Source organism: Phoenix dactylifera, unplaced genomic scaffold (genome assembly GCF_009389715.1).
Source record: "Phoenix dactylifera cultivar Barhee BC4 unplaced genomic scaffold, palm_55x_up_171113_PBpolish2nd_filt_p 000902F, whole genome shotgun sequence".
In the NCBI taxonomy this organism is placed as follows: domain Eukaryota; kingdom Viridiplantae; phylum Streptophyta; class Magnoliopsida; order Arecales; family Arecaceae; genus Phoenix; species Phoenix dactylifera.
The window spans coordinates 51,410-67,610 of record NW_024068264.1 but is presented as its reverse complement, the minus strand read 5'-3'; the positions used below and the strand labels follow the sequence as shown (position 1 = coordinate 67,610).

At 38.3% G+C, this 16,201-nt stretch overlaps 1 protein-coding gene across 2 annotated transcripts; it reads left to right on the top strand.

Moving 5' to 3' along the window:
- The first annotated feature begins 7,926 nt into the window (after positions 1–7,926).
- Positions 7,927–15,813, top strand: LOC103716447 (coiled-coil domain-containing protein 22 homolog). 2 transcript variants are annotated; one of them, XM_039120890.1, is made up of 7 exons: positions 7,927–8,266; positions 9,697–10,248; positions 10,940–11,163; positions 11,998–12,144; positions 12,512–12,736; positions 14,533–14,779; positions 14,869–15,180. In XM_039120890.1, the coding sequence occupies exons 1-6, from the start codon at positions 8,000–8,002 to the stop codon at positions 14,774–14,776; spliced, it is 1,659 nt and encodes a 552-aa protein (XP_038976818.1). In that variant the 5' UTR covers positions 7,927–7,999; the 3' UTR covers positions 14,777–14,779; positions 14,869–15,180. The 2 variants fall into 2 exon arrangements, with proteins under 2 accessions (XP_038976818.1, XP_008802661.1); XM_008804439.3 differs by lacking the exon at positions 14,869–15,180 and adding an exon at positions 15,197–15,813 and having other exon boundaries at positions 7,928–8,266.
- Positions 15,814–16,201: the final 388 nt, after the last annotated feature.

The window sequence follows — 16,201 nt, the reverse complement described above, 5'->3', positions numbered from 1 at the left end:
TCGCGCATATCTCTTGAAAAAACTGTCTTTCTGCCGCCACTGAGAGAGTCGACTCCGCTACTGAGAGAGTCGACTCCGCTATCGCGGGGACGACTCGGCAGGTGCCGGGGACGTCTCCCAACGTGCCAGTTCTTCCTGTTTGTGCCAGAGACATCTCTGAGACTATCAGGAGACGTCTCGGCTTTCCCTGATCTGTTTTCTTCATCTCAAAACTTCTTTAATAAATTCATAAAAATTATGGGAACTTGCCTAGACATTTCTTAACAATATTCTTAATAAAACACATGAATTCCTCAATTAAATTGTTAAGATAAATAAAATTATACTCTAGTGTTTTGTATTCATCAAAATCCATTAGGGGGTCAACAAAAAGTCAGAGAGCAGTTTTCGGGTCTGAAATTCGAGTCGACTCCAGTGGAACGCGAGTCGACTCCGATGGTTGGCAAGTCGACTCCAAAGAAAGTGAGAGTCAACTCTCAGAGGAACACAAGAAAAAAGTCAGAGAACGTTTTTCGGACTCTGAGATTCGAGTCGACTCCCGCAATACGCGAGTCGACTCCTAGACACCGCGACCCCAAAGAAGACAGAAGACCAATCTGCTGTGTCTGAGAGCCGAGTCGATTCCTAGAAAGCTCGAGTTGACTCCAAGGCAGCGGTACACCAAAAGGGCAGAAGACTTAGTTTCGGAAACTGAGAGCCGAGTCGACTCCGGGGAAGTTCGAGTCGACTCCAAGACTGGACGAGCCAAAAGACAGAAGATCGGGAGTTCGGGCTCTGAGCGCCGAGTCGACTCCCAGGACAGTCGAGTCGACTCGAGTTGGCCAAGTTGAAAATTGGCTCCGTGGACTTCATGGGATGAGCCGACTCCGAAAATGCCAAGTCAGCTCCAGAAGTTGGCGAGTCGACTCCGGGTCAAGACGAGTCGACTCCCAGTCGAAGAGGCTACTTTAATTCAAATCCGAAACAGTTGCCGAGTCGACTCCAGAAAAACATGAGTCGACTCCTGATCGCGCGAGTCGACTCCTGATCGCGCGAGTCGACTCCAACCCACCAACGGACATATTGTCAGGCTGTGCAGAGTGTGCAGAACGGGCAGAAAAAGGTCTCTAACGGCTAGTTTCCGTGGGGGTTGGTTTAAATAGCCACAGAGGACTGTAGCAAAGTAGAGAACAACTATTCCACTCAAAGTAACCAAGCGTTCAATCTCTGCAACCTGTTCTTCAACGAAAAGAGGGAAGAGCGGCATTAACTCCATCCAACTTCCTCTTCCCAGCAATTAAAGAAGCCTCCTCCTGCATTCAAGTCGACCACACATTCAAGAGGAGACCCGAAGTTCGAGAAGCCCCACTCAACTCCAACTCAAACGTGTTTGAGGGCTTCTAACTTTTCTTCTGTTTATATTGTTATTTATCTGCTTTTTGAGAAGCTGTGTTTTCTGTTTGTACCTTTTATTTTCACCTGGTCTTTACTTGGTTCAATCGGGGGATTGAATCAAGGGTATTGAGGTTGGTTGGTGAGCCGAGTGTAAAACCAACGTGTGTAAGGGTTCGATTGTGATCCCGGAAAAACAATCGAGGCGGTTCTAGTCGGTGAGCCAGGAAAAACCGACCGAGTTCGTTGTGAGCTCGTAAAACAACAAGTTTGGTTGTGAGCTTGGAAAACAACCAGCTGTAATCCAAGGGGTTATAGTGAATTCCCAAGTGAGACTTGGGGAGTGGACGTAGGAGCAAGGGTTAGCTCTGAACCACTATAAAACTTGGTGTTTGTGATTGATTGTCTCTCTTTCTCTTACTCTCATATCACTTACAGCACATAGCAATTAATTAAACAACTTGCAATAGTTTTAATTAGTCATCCACAACGTTTTAAATAGCTAAATTATTTTAAAACCCAATTCACCCCCCCCCCCCCTCTTGGGTTGTCTATCTGGGCAACAATCCGTGCTTTATTTTAGTCTATTAGATATCTTTAAACATAATAATTTGTATAATTCATAGAGTTTGCTCAACTTTTGCAATTCTTTTCAATTGCTTTCCGAGCCTTGTTGGAAAATATTATCATGTTGAATGTGTCATAACATGCTTCCAAAGGAATATTCATGTCTTATGATAAAGCTAGGATTTTATTTTGTCTAAATTTAACTCTTTCACTTTAGATCAACTCCATATGTGTGGCCCAAACCCAATCTAAATTAGAACTTTTTTGGGTTGAGATGGAGTTATACAAGAATCTAACCCGATCCGAATGATCCACTGGGTTAAAAATTTTAGCCATGGATCTGACTCGACCTGATCTTCTAGTGGGTTATGTTTGGGTCCAATATTAGGATCCGAACAAGAAACCGGATTGGGTCGGGACCATTCATGACCGGTCCAACCCATCCCATTTGCACCCTTAATCATAAGTATGTCAGTACAGTAAAGTAGTTTTCATGTAATGGAAGCTGGCAAACTCTTAGGCTCAAAGTCTTCATAGCATTGGATCAAGGACCTAATTGGTGCCCTTGGCAATCAACTGATAGGCGGAAGGACAGTTTGGCAATTTGTGCAGGGGTGATAAGAGAAAATTTAGCTTGTTAGTGATGCTTCTTAACAGGGCTAACTGCTTTCGATGGGTAATTATGGACTAGATGATCAACTAGCTAGGCAGGAGCTATGATAGGAGTTGTTTGGAAGTGCATATAGTTTACCGTGGTTTGTTGCAGGGGACTTTAATGTCAAATGTTTTCCTCATGAAAGGGTGGTAGGCAGGGTTCAAGTAGGGACATGGATGAGTTTGCATGAAAGATTAGAAGTTTGTCATTGATTGACATATACAATGTTGATATTACAGATGGTCTAAGGTGAGGGAGGATCTGGTGATGGCTTAGTTGTATCTTTTCTTTATTACAATTGGTTAGGAGAGCAAATATCTGGCAATGACTGCCTTTGACAATCCCTATCACCTTTTTGATCATTCCTATGCCTATCTAATGCTGGAATTTTGAGGCTTGAATATATCTTTTGATTGAACAAATCTGAACCAAAACTATAGGTTCTGATGCTCTAATTCTGGACCAGTGGTTGGACCTATCCTCAAGGGGCTTCTGATTGGTTCAGAAGTAAAGAGGCCATAGACAAAAACTTGAAGTATGGAGTAGAAAGTTTGCCGCTATTGTTGAGTTGAAGAAAAATCTGTTCGACACCATTATCTGATGGGATAATAAGGAGGAAAAAGTTTGATCCAAACTGACCCAAACTAGGTTAGTCTTGGAAAGGATGAGCGGGGGAAGGGGAAACACTCCGACCCCAACTTGAACTTCCCCACCTTCTCATGAATCCACCCTTGGATCATCCACTGGCCGCTTTGAGAACTATGTAGGCAGCGAATGATGGAGAAAGAAGATCTTTGAGATCTATGCCATGGGTGATCCAATGGGGATACGCATGAAGGCGAATCCTTCTTTCATTCAAAAGTCACTATCCCGATCTCCTTTTCTTTTTCTTTTTCTTTTTTTTCCATGTAGACTACCTCCACACACTCTCTCGCTCCCATCCCGTCACACTATCCCGTCCTCCTCTCTTTCAACCCTACTTTATTTCTTCATTCCTTTGAACACAAAGGCACGAGACCCCCATCTTTGCTCTCTTCTTCTTCTTGGGTAAGCTCTACTGTCCCTCTTTTTATCTCTCTCATCCTCTTTCTCTTTCCCTCACACTATTCCAACCACCTACGTGTTCTTTCTTACTCCTCCTATCTCTCTTCAGTACTCTTTCTTTAGTAAATTCTCTAACTCAATCTTTCTTTACTTTTTTATCATGGTTTTCCCAATTATTTTATTTATATGATGGGAGTTGTGTTGGAGAAGAGCAATATATCGGACAAAGAGGAGAGCTTAAGATTCCATCTTCTTGCACACACTCATCTTCATGCCTGCTTCTTCATTAACCTAAGAGCCATTGCTTGTTTCTCGCTATAGCCCTACAGTACTTCCTCCTCCTCATGTAGTTCATATGGCATTGGAGCTAGATTAGGAATGCATTTAGCCTTGTGTATCTTCTCCTTTAAATTGCTTCATGCCTCTATTATGTTGCCTCGTGGTTTAAGAGGTACCTTTTCATCCTCTTTGATTTCATTCCCATGATGTTGCCACCATTTGAGTGTCTATGATGGCCCTTCTACCAACCGGTCCTCTTCTAGCCTCAATGGATATATCAATAGCCTTGAACATCCTATCCTTGCTTAGCTCAGACTCCTATCCCTAGTGTAGTCGATTGCCACTCTAATTTGAATGGATTTGAGACATCGAGCACCGTCACCTGGATAACCTTGTTCCTTCTCCCTCTCTCATATTTGATTTTCTCCATAATCTAGTGATTTAATTTGTGTCGAGCGATCGTTCAGACACCGAGCGATCTATCATGGGTTCCACACCCAAACACTTTAATTATAGTAAAAGGCCATAATCACCTCAATTATTTAGTTTAGGTGTCAGTTTGGGAAGAACCTAGAGATTAGGATCAGTTTTATAGATTTTGAGGAGGATAATTAGTTTCTCTATTTATTCAATATCAAATTGATTTGGATATGTTAGGGGTATACATGGACGAATAGGTACCTTGCTTGTTTTTGTCATTGGTAGATGTAAGAATCTCTTTACATGCATGCTTATTTGTATATTAATTCAGAATATGTCATGTAATTCTAATGTACACATATATGTTATAGAAAATAAATGAATTTATATTATGTATAGAAATTACCAATATTTTGAATTATATAATGTGAACATTTTAATATATTTAACTAATAAAATGAGACTTGTATAATTGAATGATTGGATGGGCTGCTTTTGACTGGTCATATTAGTATGGATTGCCCCATCACGGGCATGAAACATGACACTTCAATTATCTTATCACAGGCGAGAAATATGTCTATGGTTTAGTCCAAGGCCGAATATAACTTAATATAATTAATATGCATTCTTGAAATAAATGGATGGGTGAAGGCCCTAGATTAGCTATGTTATCTTGGATTGCCGGTGATAAACTAGAGCGTGATATTGTGGATAGCCTTGTCACAATAGGAACGTGGTACTATTGATTGCCTTTGGTCAAGTGGGAGTGTCCGACATCTCGGTCGGTTCAATCAAGTTAATTTTATCTGATTATAGTTAAACTAGGGTACAAATCGTTCAAGAAAAATTGGAGGTGACCAAATCTAATAGTGTCTGGTAAGAGCTAAGGTGGGGGTTGGTATAGTTTCCGACGGCCATGGATCAAAACCCCCATCATTAAGGTTGATCAAAGTCATTGATAAGAGCCCTTTTGCTAGATCCAACAACCCTAGAGAAATCTATATAGAGGGAGAAATAAGATAGAGTGTGAGGAAGAGAGAGAAGAGAGAGAAAAAGAGAGAAATAAGGTCTTTCTCTCTCCGATGGGGAAGAAGAGTTTGTAGATGTGACTGTCAATCGAAGGACTGACGATTAGCCACCGTTAGTAGTGGCCAGTGGCAGCAGGTGGCCGGTGGCAGCAGGTGGCCGGCGGCAAAGAAATAAACTGAAGAAAGGATTGGTCAAATAGAGGATGCAATGGGTTTCTAAGTGAACACAATCGGTGCGAGAGGATCAACCACAAGCTTCGACGACGAGTGCCGACAGCAAGGATGACCGTAAAAGAAAAAAAGAGGGCTTGAATCAAATCAAAATAGAAGAACTAAAAGGGATAAGGAGGGTATAGAAAAGGATTAATTAGAGGATTTGGGGGTCATTACCTCGTTTTCCTGCGACGTACGGCCGCGGCGGTGGCGAATGGTGTTTAGGAGAAAACTCAGACAAACTCTGGCGAACTTCAACAACCTCCATGTTTAGGCCCAAATCTTCAGTGTGGGATTGAAGGGGAAGTGGAAGGGCTCTAAATAGAGCTCGAAAGAATGCTAAAATCTGTCTCGATGTTGGATTTCGTCTTATGATTCCAGGAAGAAGGAAACCCCATCGGAAGTTTACTTTTCTCATCATATGTGTTAGGCACGTGCCTTTTTTTTCTTCTATTCTGTGCCGATTTTTATATTTGAATCGATTAAATGGATTAGGCCTAGCTCTTTGTTGGCCCAGTTGGGCTGGATGTTGTAGGTTATATGTTATCATCTTTTTCTCTTTTATGGATGGAAATGGCCAAGAATCGAATGAGAAATAAAGGACTTGATAAATGCATGGATGAGTTCCTATCCCTAACTTTTATGTGGACAAAGCATACATGTGTTGCTAAAGGGCTCATATGATAAGCTTGGCCCTTTTCAAGAGGTTGCCAAGTTGGACACCACCTGCCGAAGGGACTGGGTGCAATGAAGGCCACTAAACTAGCACTCCAGCATAGGTACAAGAAAACATCAACATGGTGGGACTTAGAAAGGGTGATGCATGTTAAATAGCAGAAGTCAGGATTGGGACAAATTTCGAACCAAAATCATATGAGATGAGCACCATAGAAGGAAATATGGAGAGGGACTTTTTTTGACACATTTCCTCTTGCATCTATCTAAAAGAAGAAATCCAAAAGTCAAATAGGGATAAGAGGATTTCTGATAACGGAATCTGTTAGTCTCCTAATTTAAAGAAAGAAAATTGCACATGCTAAAAGAGACTATTCGCAAAGAATGACAATCTACATCCTCTTTTTTTCTCATCAAGCCTCTCCTTCTATCCTCTTCCTCATCAAGTCGTCTTTCCCATCTGTGAGGTCTTCCATCTTTTTTCGAGTCATTTTCTTCTTTTTTTGTGGAAACTATGTATTGATTTACCTAAAGATGTGTATTGAAATATTGGATGACTATTTTGCTAAGTGTGTATCATCTGACAGTGTAGTGTGTACCGATGAACATCATATTCTAAAAATTATGTATCAATTTACCTGAAGTTATATATTTGGTTGTTGTTGGGTGTGTATCAGAAAAGTTTACAGTATACATCAGAAAATCGATGAGTGTGTATCACTTAGCCATGTAGTATGTACCGATGAGCATCATATTCTAGAAATTGTGTATCGATTTAATTAGAGGTGCGTACTAGGATGATGGATGATTATATTGCTAAGTGCGTATCAACTAGCCATATACTATGTACTGATGAGCATCCTACTTTAAAAATTATATATCAATTTATTTGGAGGTATGTATTATGTTGCTACTAGATGTGCATAAAAGAAGCTTATAGTATGTATCAGAAAGCCGATGATTGTGTATCACTTAACGAAGAAAAAAGAGAATGCGATGGTCTTTCTTCGCACACGGTCTTTATTAGTATGTAAATTTTTTTCTTGTATTTTTTTAAAGTTATAGAATTAACGGACTCCATTAGTACAAGAAGTTCTATCTTTATTTGATTTCTCGATTTCCTCTTTAATATAGGTGTAAGAAGAAATATGGCAAAAAAAAAAAGTCCTGCTCTATATTAAGATAGTGCCTACCCCACATGATTTTTGTTCACAAATTTCATTGTATTATTCTATAGGGCCTATGTTGTGCACCTAGGAATAAACGCGTGTATTAGAAAGTTTGGATTGCAGAAAGAAACTACACAGATGCCTTAGCATGTGTTCTAGCATGTGCATTGTGCCAACAAATACATGTATAATATTACCGAGACAAGGAAATTTATGATATTTTCATTGCTCGACATTCCATAGCATATTTCACCAAAAAAAGATTGCATATATAGCATAGATATGATGGGGATATTTGCATGTTCTTTTCTTTCTAATTTAAATTAAACCAATCTTAAGTTTTCTACCTTGGCCTTAACCTCTTCATTGAATGGTCTATTTTATGTTCGCAGAAAAATCTCTCCCAGGTTTAAACTAGTCCCGGTTCTCTGTCTGCCGGCACTGGTTTAATTTCACGTCGTCCAATCTCTATTAAGCTACCGAGCTACTGATACCGTCTTCTTCTTAAAGGGCGATCCCGTCAGGCAGTTTGCCGAACAAAGAGAACCCTAGGAACCGGCCGTGTCCTGTCCGCCATGGACGAGGCGCAGGAGATCCTCCTGAGCTCTCTCAGCAGCTCCGGGGTCTCCCTCCCCGCCGGCGTCTCTTCCATCAAAGATCTCGGCCCGGACGCCCTCGTCTCCATCTGCTCTCAATCCCTCCGCCTCCTTGACGACGATGAATCGTCCCCCTCCTTCTCCACCTCCCTCCCCGAGCCCACCGCGGAGCGCTTCAAGATATGTACCGACGTCGCCTCTGCCGTCAAATCCCTGGGATACCGAGGGGATCTCAGCTTCCACCAGGTTATCGATCTTCTTTTCGAGATCTTTTTTTTTTTAATACCAAGCAAAAGTTCTTTGCTATTCCTGAAAACATGTTATATATCTCGATTCGAAAACACCCAATTCATTGAATCGCTTCAGTCAACAAGAATAGAATAAAAAGGCGAAGAATTTATGACCCGATAATCATCAGCTATTCACCAAACAGTAAAGCAATCTTATATTTCTTTAGACCTCGAAGAGATCCATTGCTCTATTTACCAATGCTTCTATCATAATATGTGAAATATAAGAGGCGGATAATGTAGAAATTTTGGTGATAGCTTCTATTATCTAATTACGTACTGTTATAATGGGGAGCAGGGATTGATAATTTTGAGTGGAATATAGAAGGAAAATCTGGAAATCAGGATACTGAATTCTTCTTTGGTGTATGATGATGCAAATTTGGGGCTTCAGGGATTTTTTGTGTTGTGCTTAGCTTTCTGTGGTAGCCTGCATAAAATTCATGGTCATTGATATTTGATGCAGACCAGTCCAAAGGCTAAGGTTTGTCCTGTAAGATTGATTTATAATAACTGGAAAACACTTGTTACCTCACAATCTTTACATGGAAGGCCTGCAAAGAATATATTGTTGATCTGAGATGGTTTAGCACTTTTTACAGTACTGGTCTGCCAGAAGGTTAACAGGTTGTATCAAGGCAAAAAATCTATTTGCAGAAGACATAGGTGTTGTAAGTCTAAGTTTTATTGCCAATGTTCAGATCTGCACTAGTTAATTGGCAAACAAGTCAGCAAAGATCGTGTTTCAAGAGTACAAAGTTGCAAGTTCTTACACTTTAATAATTTTTACCTTAATGCAATGTGGTTAATTCCTCGATCTATTAAATGCTACTAATAAAATTGATCCAACGTGTTTTAGGCACATGTAGGGTTACCAACAGCCTGGCTGCAGTTTTGTCTTTTCTTCTTTCCTGAAGTTTGGATTTCTTCTACTCCCAACATGGTCATTATGCTTCTTATATACCACTTATTCTCAAAATTGTAAAAAAATCTGTCTCAGAAGAATATTTCAATCATATGACCGTGATACTTTCAGAAAGTGATTTGCACTTGCAAATCACTTTTGCTGCTTGTTATTTCTGAAGCTTGGATCAAATCACATCAGGAATAATCTGCCGATCATTCTTCCAACTACATTCATTTATAGGGTTACACTTCTTACGCTATACACCAGCTAATTCTTAACCATACCATATGAAATTTACTGGCATAATCATTAAACTACTACAAGGCTAAATGAGACTCTACTTGGAGAAAAATTATCATCTAATATACATTTCATTTTAATGCCTTATATGCTTATCAATATTATCTTGTTCTCTTTATTGATTCTACTGATCCTGCCACCATTCTTAGAAGCATTTTTTCCTTTGTTGATTCTGGCAGTTCCTGTATCCTTCTTATGATGACTCATACAAGTTGGTAAGATTTTTGGTGGAGAGGCTATCTGGATCATCTGAAGGTAGAAGAGCCAGAGAAAATACAGCAACCAAATCTACTTTGAGCAGTGGTGAAATTACTGGTGACATCCATAATGATACATTAGAGAAGCTTAAAGAAAAGGAGGATAAGGTGAGGGAGAGTCAAAGTAAAGAGAATTTTCATTGTGAAAGAAGATCTTTGGGGGAATCAACTAAAGGCATTGCAGAGCCATCTGAGACGGTTGCTGAGGAGGTATACTCTGATGTGTTGCTTGACACTAATGCAGTTCCAGGGCAGTCAGGTGTGTCAGCTGAGACTGGAACACTCTATTCTGAGCGCATAGAATCCAGTGAGATCAAGAGCCATTGCAGCAAGGAAGGTGTTGAAGATGCTCCTGAAAAATCTATGAACTCTGAGAAAGAATTATGTGTTGATGGAGAAGATATGACCCAAACAGACAAGTATATTGCTGAACTTGAACGAAAATTAGCTTCTCTGCAGGAGCAATTATCCAAGGTAAACCATATAAAAGGATTGATATCCTTCCAGTTGATCAAGTAACTGCAATTCAACAACTGGTTATTTTATATGCTTTCATGCCGCTTTTCTGATGTATTTATATTTTCTATGACTAGTCAATGCACAGCTATTAACTTGTATCATTAAAAAAAAGTTTGTATGATATGGAAGATAACTGTTCATTGGATCCTTTAGAGTAAGAGATGCCAGTAATTTCCAGTGCTGAAGGGCGATCTTTCTTTTCATGTAAAGTTGTCTGACAAACCTCTTTCTTTCCATGTAAAGTTGTCTGACAAACCTCTTACTAACATTAGGGTGCATTGCCTGATTTCTTCTGACTTGTTGTTCCAATTATGAATATCTTTAGTTGTTAATCCAAAGACTCAGTTTTTATTTTTTTATTTTTCCACTGGTCTCTGAAATATAGCTGCTGGGCTAGCAATTTGTTCCATGATGCACTTCTTCTTGCTTGATGGCATACATCGTTCAGGTTGCATGCTTTGGGCAAATATACATTCCAAACTTCTCATTGTTTGGTTTACATAAACCTAATTTGATATTTAGCATTGATTTTCTTTTGAAGGTTTGATGCTTTATGATGCCTTTTGTCTTAATGAAGTATATCATTTCTTTTAAATGTAGAAAACATGCTGACTCTACTGGTTTCCTTGTCTTCTGTGTAATGCAGTTAAGGAATCAAGCTGACAGCTTGAAAAATCAAGAAGATATGATGACGGAGGCAAAACAGGTGAAGGCCTTGAAAGTTCAGAGCCTTGAAAGTGAGCATGAGCTCCTAAAAGCAGCTATGGATATGGCATTAGATGAACAACATTCTGTTGGCTTCTATATTGAAATGCTAAATGGACGAGTAGAAGCAAAAAGACAGAGTCTTATGAAATTGGAATCACAGTGGTAGGACATTGTGGTATATCTCTAGTCACCTGACATATTCATCTTTATTTATCTGTTCCTTCATTCATTCATTCATTTATTGTGCATTGAACAGATGTAGAAACATAATGTATGAAAGCATTGTATAGTCGCTATCCTAATATGATGGAGCCTATTTCTTTCTCTCATTCTAACATTAGCATGGTTTTGCATGTCTAAGATCAAGAACTATCATAAGGTTTTTTCTAATGTATGTCATGGATTGAAGTTTCATTCGTTCCATACAATATCTATAATATATCCCATGCTAATAGCTTATTTGCATATTTGTACATTCATGCTAACTTGTATCATTATGTATTGGCCTGTCTTGGTGCATACCAAAGCAACAGGAATTGAAAGAAATGAATACCGACTTACTCCTTGATTTTAAACATGTGCCTGATTATACCGAATGATCTTTTTATTTGCAAGATGTTTCTTGTGAGCCTCTATTACAATCAGCTTTTTCATCTCTTACTGTATTAACTACAGCTTCATATTTCTAGTTGGCTCCTTCAACACCTGACTTGTAAAGATTCTAAACTACATATTCTAGCTTTATTCTAGCAAATTGACCAATAGAAAAGTTCTAATAGAGAACATGCACTTTGACTGATGATGAAAACTTATTACATACACTAAAACTTACAGCAAACAATGTTTTAAATTTGGAGCATGTAAATTTGCTGCAAAAGTCTAGAACAGTTATTGCAGAAGTTTTTCTTCTAATATAGGTTATTAGATATGACAAAAGAGTATTTAAATTTCAGTAATACACTGAATGAAGTAAGTACAAGTTACCATCTGTTGCAGGAATGATCTCAAGCAAACAGTGGAACAGAGACAGATGAGAGAGGAGCAGTCACTATATGCTGAGAAATCTTCAGTGCAAGAAAAACTAATTAAATTGAAAGAAATTGAACAAGAAACAGATGCCACCGTATCTGACATTTGCAAAAGGTAATTTTTTTGATGGAGAGTTTTAAGATATTAAAAAAATTAAAGAATGCTCTGTCAGAATTGCTTATAATGAAATATGTGAAAGAATGCTTTAGATTATTTGTTGAAGTAGTTAGTAAATGTACCAAGCAAATCCAACATCTCATGTATTTTATTAGAAGATGAACTCATAGATGAGCCATTTGTTAGTTAAATCTGTAGAAATGTCATATACTACTGATTTATAAGATAATGTCAGTTTGTTTTTGAAATTTCAATTTACATGTTGCTGCTAGTTGATTGCTGTGAAGTTTGCTAAGATAATCTCATTTATTTGCCTGTGGATTGTGATTTTCTTTGCTATATCTGATTATCTTCTTGTTCTCAGAGAGGATGAACATGCTAAACTTCTTCTGGAGCTTGAGAAACTCCCAAAGATCTCTTCTAGAAAATCCTACATCCAGCGCATAACTGAGATTACAAAGAATAGCTGGAAACAAGATGCCGACGTTGAGCGAATCATAAAAGAGACTCGAGAGCTTCAGTTAGAGAGTAATTCCATACAAGAACGCCTTCATAGGACTTATGCCGTGGTTGAAGAAACTGTCTTCAGGTATGATGTTTTGAACCTTGCAGCTTTCACTTGGAAAAGTATATTTTCTTTTATTTCCCAATTAGAAGAAAATGATGTCCATGACTGTTCATGTAAGTTGATGCCAACTATTATTTTCACAGCAATGACATCTTGCTTTTGGGTTTGACAAGGAGCAAAAGTACCTTGGAGGAACATTCAATCATACCATGTTTTGGGGCTTTTTGCATATATACCCTTAAAAATATAGGTTATTGCATATTTACCCTTAGAAAATAACTATTTCTATATACAGCCATCCAATAATCCTGTTTTTGCAACAAAGCCCCTCCCATTAGATTTATTTTGTGTGTATGGTGTTAGTAAATAGTTGTTTTAAGTGTTAAATGGCTGTATTACCTCTTGCACTAATATCTTTGAATAGTTTTAACATTCAATTTGTTGCATAAGAAGTTATGTTTTTGCATAAATTTTTCAATGGTATTGATGCAAAATGGTGAAATAGGCATTTCACACTTAAAACAGTTATGTATTAATACCACCAGCCAAAAATCTAAGGGAAGGGACATTGGTGCAAAAACAGGATGAACTAAGAGGTACATATGAAAATAGAATTTTTTTCAAAGGTAAATGTGAGATAACCCATATTTATAAGGGTATATTTACAAAAAAAAAAAAAGGGAAAAAGTATTAGTTTTTATTGTTATTATCATGACTCCATAAAATGTCATATGCTGCATCAAATCCATATAATCATGATTTCTAGTCAAGCAGACTCTGTTCATCTACTTGATATTAGCTTCATGAACCACATATTCTATTCATGATGATTTGTAGTTTACTACCAGGTAACAGCCGTGACGTTCATTCAAAGCAATGCCCTTATCCTGTTATTAATGTGCTTGGTTTGCCTTACCGGGTTCTTTAACAAGGAGCAAAAGTACTATGGAGGAACATTCAACCGTACCATATTTTTGGGATTTTTGCATATATACCCTTAAAAATATTCATATTTACCCTTAGAAAATAACTATTTCTATGTACAGCCATTCAATAATCCTGTTTTTGCGACAAAGCCCCCCCCCCCCCCCAACATTAGATTTCTTTTTTGTGTATGGTGTTAATAAATGGTTGTTTTAAGTGCTAAATGACTATATTACCCTAATACCTTGAATAGTTTTAGCATTCAATTTGTTTCTTAAGAAGTTATATTTTTGCATAAATTTTCAATAGTATTGATGCAAAATGTTGAAATAGGCATTTCACACTTAAAACAGTTATGTATTAATACCACCAGCCAAAAATCTAAGGGAAGGAACATTGGTGCAAAAACATATGAAAATAGAGATTTTCTCTAAGGTAAATGTGCGATAGCCCATATTTATAGGGCATATATGCAAAAATACTTTTTTTTGGGAAGAAAACATTAGTTTTTATTGTTATTATCGTGACTCCATAAAATATCATATGCTACATCAAATCCATATAATCATGATTTCTAGTCAAGCAGACTCTGTTCATCTACTTGAGATCAGCTTCATGAACCACATATTCTATTTATGATGATTTGTAGTTTACTACCGGGTAACAGCTGTGACATTCATGCAAAACAATGCCCTTGTCCTGTTATTAATGAATTTGGTTTGCCTGGCCTGCACTGAAAAATAAAGGTTCTTTGCCGTAACTTTTTATGCTACCGATACATTACACAGTTTGGTGCTCTTTTTTTTTAAAAAAAAAGGAAGAATGAAATATTAAATTAGCCTTTATCTGCTTACAGCAAAGCATCTTCTGCTGACCAATAACTTTGTATGCAGGAATGCAAAAGATGACCCAGTAAGGCTGCAGGTATATAGGCTTTTAACGAGCATCCACGATAGTTTTGAACAGATTTCAGACAAGCTTCTTGCCGCTGACAGAGCTCGAAGAGAAGCCACCGAGCAAGAGGCCAAACTTACGGCCATTTCTTCCCGTAGTTTCGACATCAGCAAACTCCAAGCAGATCTTGATTCGATTAGGAAGGAAAATGAGTTTCTAGAGCAGCAGCTCTGCCATGAATAATCTGTAAAGTCTTGCATTAAATTTATCTTCTTTTTTTTTTTGATCCAGCATTTCTTAGATAATTATTTAGCAAAATTGCTATTTGAAAACAGCAATGGCTCTTCCTTCTCTTGAAGAAAAATGCTATAGCTCACCCACTACTGATCACCACTTGGTTCACTGGGGAATGTGGAGGTCAGTGATTGGCCGAGCATAGGCATGGGCCCGACTAACACTACTGACCCCACCATGTTTGGCACCAATCCCCAACAGCCACATCCAGGGTGAACCAAGCAGCGATCATCGGCCGGTGATCGATAGCAGTACTCCTCGAATTTTCTTCTGTTGTAGCTGTTGGTAGCAGAAACAATTGTACTTATAACTTTGTGAGAACCACCAGTAAGTTTCATTGCGTTAATGAGTTCTCTTCACTCTCTGCAGACTGTGGATGCCAGCTAAGAATCTTGTGCACATCCTTGCAACAACAGTAGTTACATTAGCAGCATTCAGTTCGACTGTTACCGATGGCTTGGCATTCAATTTACAAGGGAGCTACCATACCTCTTGGAGGTGTCTATGTGGCTGCAGCAGTGTATACATATCTATGTATTTCAGGATGTTTACATCTGTTGTGTGGTTGGTTGTGCATATGATTTTAAGACTGGTTTAAAGGTATGAAATTATCCATTCTGTCAGGTTCCGGTAGAAATGTTTGTGTTGTTCCAGATGATGTGGAATGACTGGTTGCGATGGAGTGATTCCCTCTGGCCATCAGCCATTTTAGAGCAAATGGTGTCCTGCAGCTGTGTGTGAAGTGGTTGGCCGAGCTAAAAGCGTGGAATTTCTGCAAGGGTTGCACCTTACAATGACTCCCTTAAAAAGACGAAAAATGTCTAAAATAATCTAAGTTATATAACACAGACGTTGGCTATCCTTGATGCTGGGTCTCTCCTAAAATTAAGTGGGTCCGTATGTCTCATTTCTCTTCTACAAACAGTATTTTTGCACTAATTATATGTCCCACATTTACTCTCTAATAAATAGCCAAATAAAGTAGATACTGATTTATGCCAATGCTCTGCAACCTGTGATTTTTGCTGTTTTTATTTGTTTGTTTGTTCTTGTTTGTTTGTTTGTTTTGACCAGGGGACATATTGTGAAGTCTCACGCACCTCTTATTGCTATTAGTACTCTTGAATAATAAACCATGAATGATGAAATCCTCAAATTATTTATAAATTCTTCGGAGCTTTTGATTACAAAGAGTTGTTACGTTCAAGATGAGTCAAAATAGAAGCGAGAAATAGCAAAAAAATTTTGCAAATGCTATCTTCTGCATTGATTTCTATGCATTGTTTCGCTAGTTTGTAGGGAAACGAAAACTTAAAAACAACAAAAATACCAAATGGGAGTTCTTCTGTTGCCATTATTGTTGTTGCATGTATG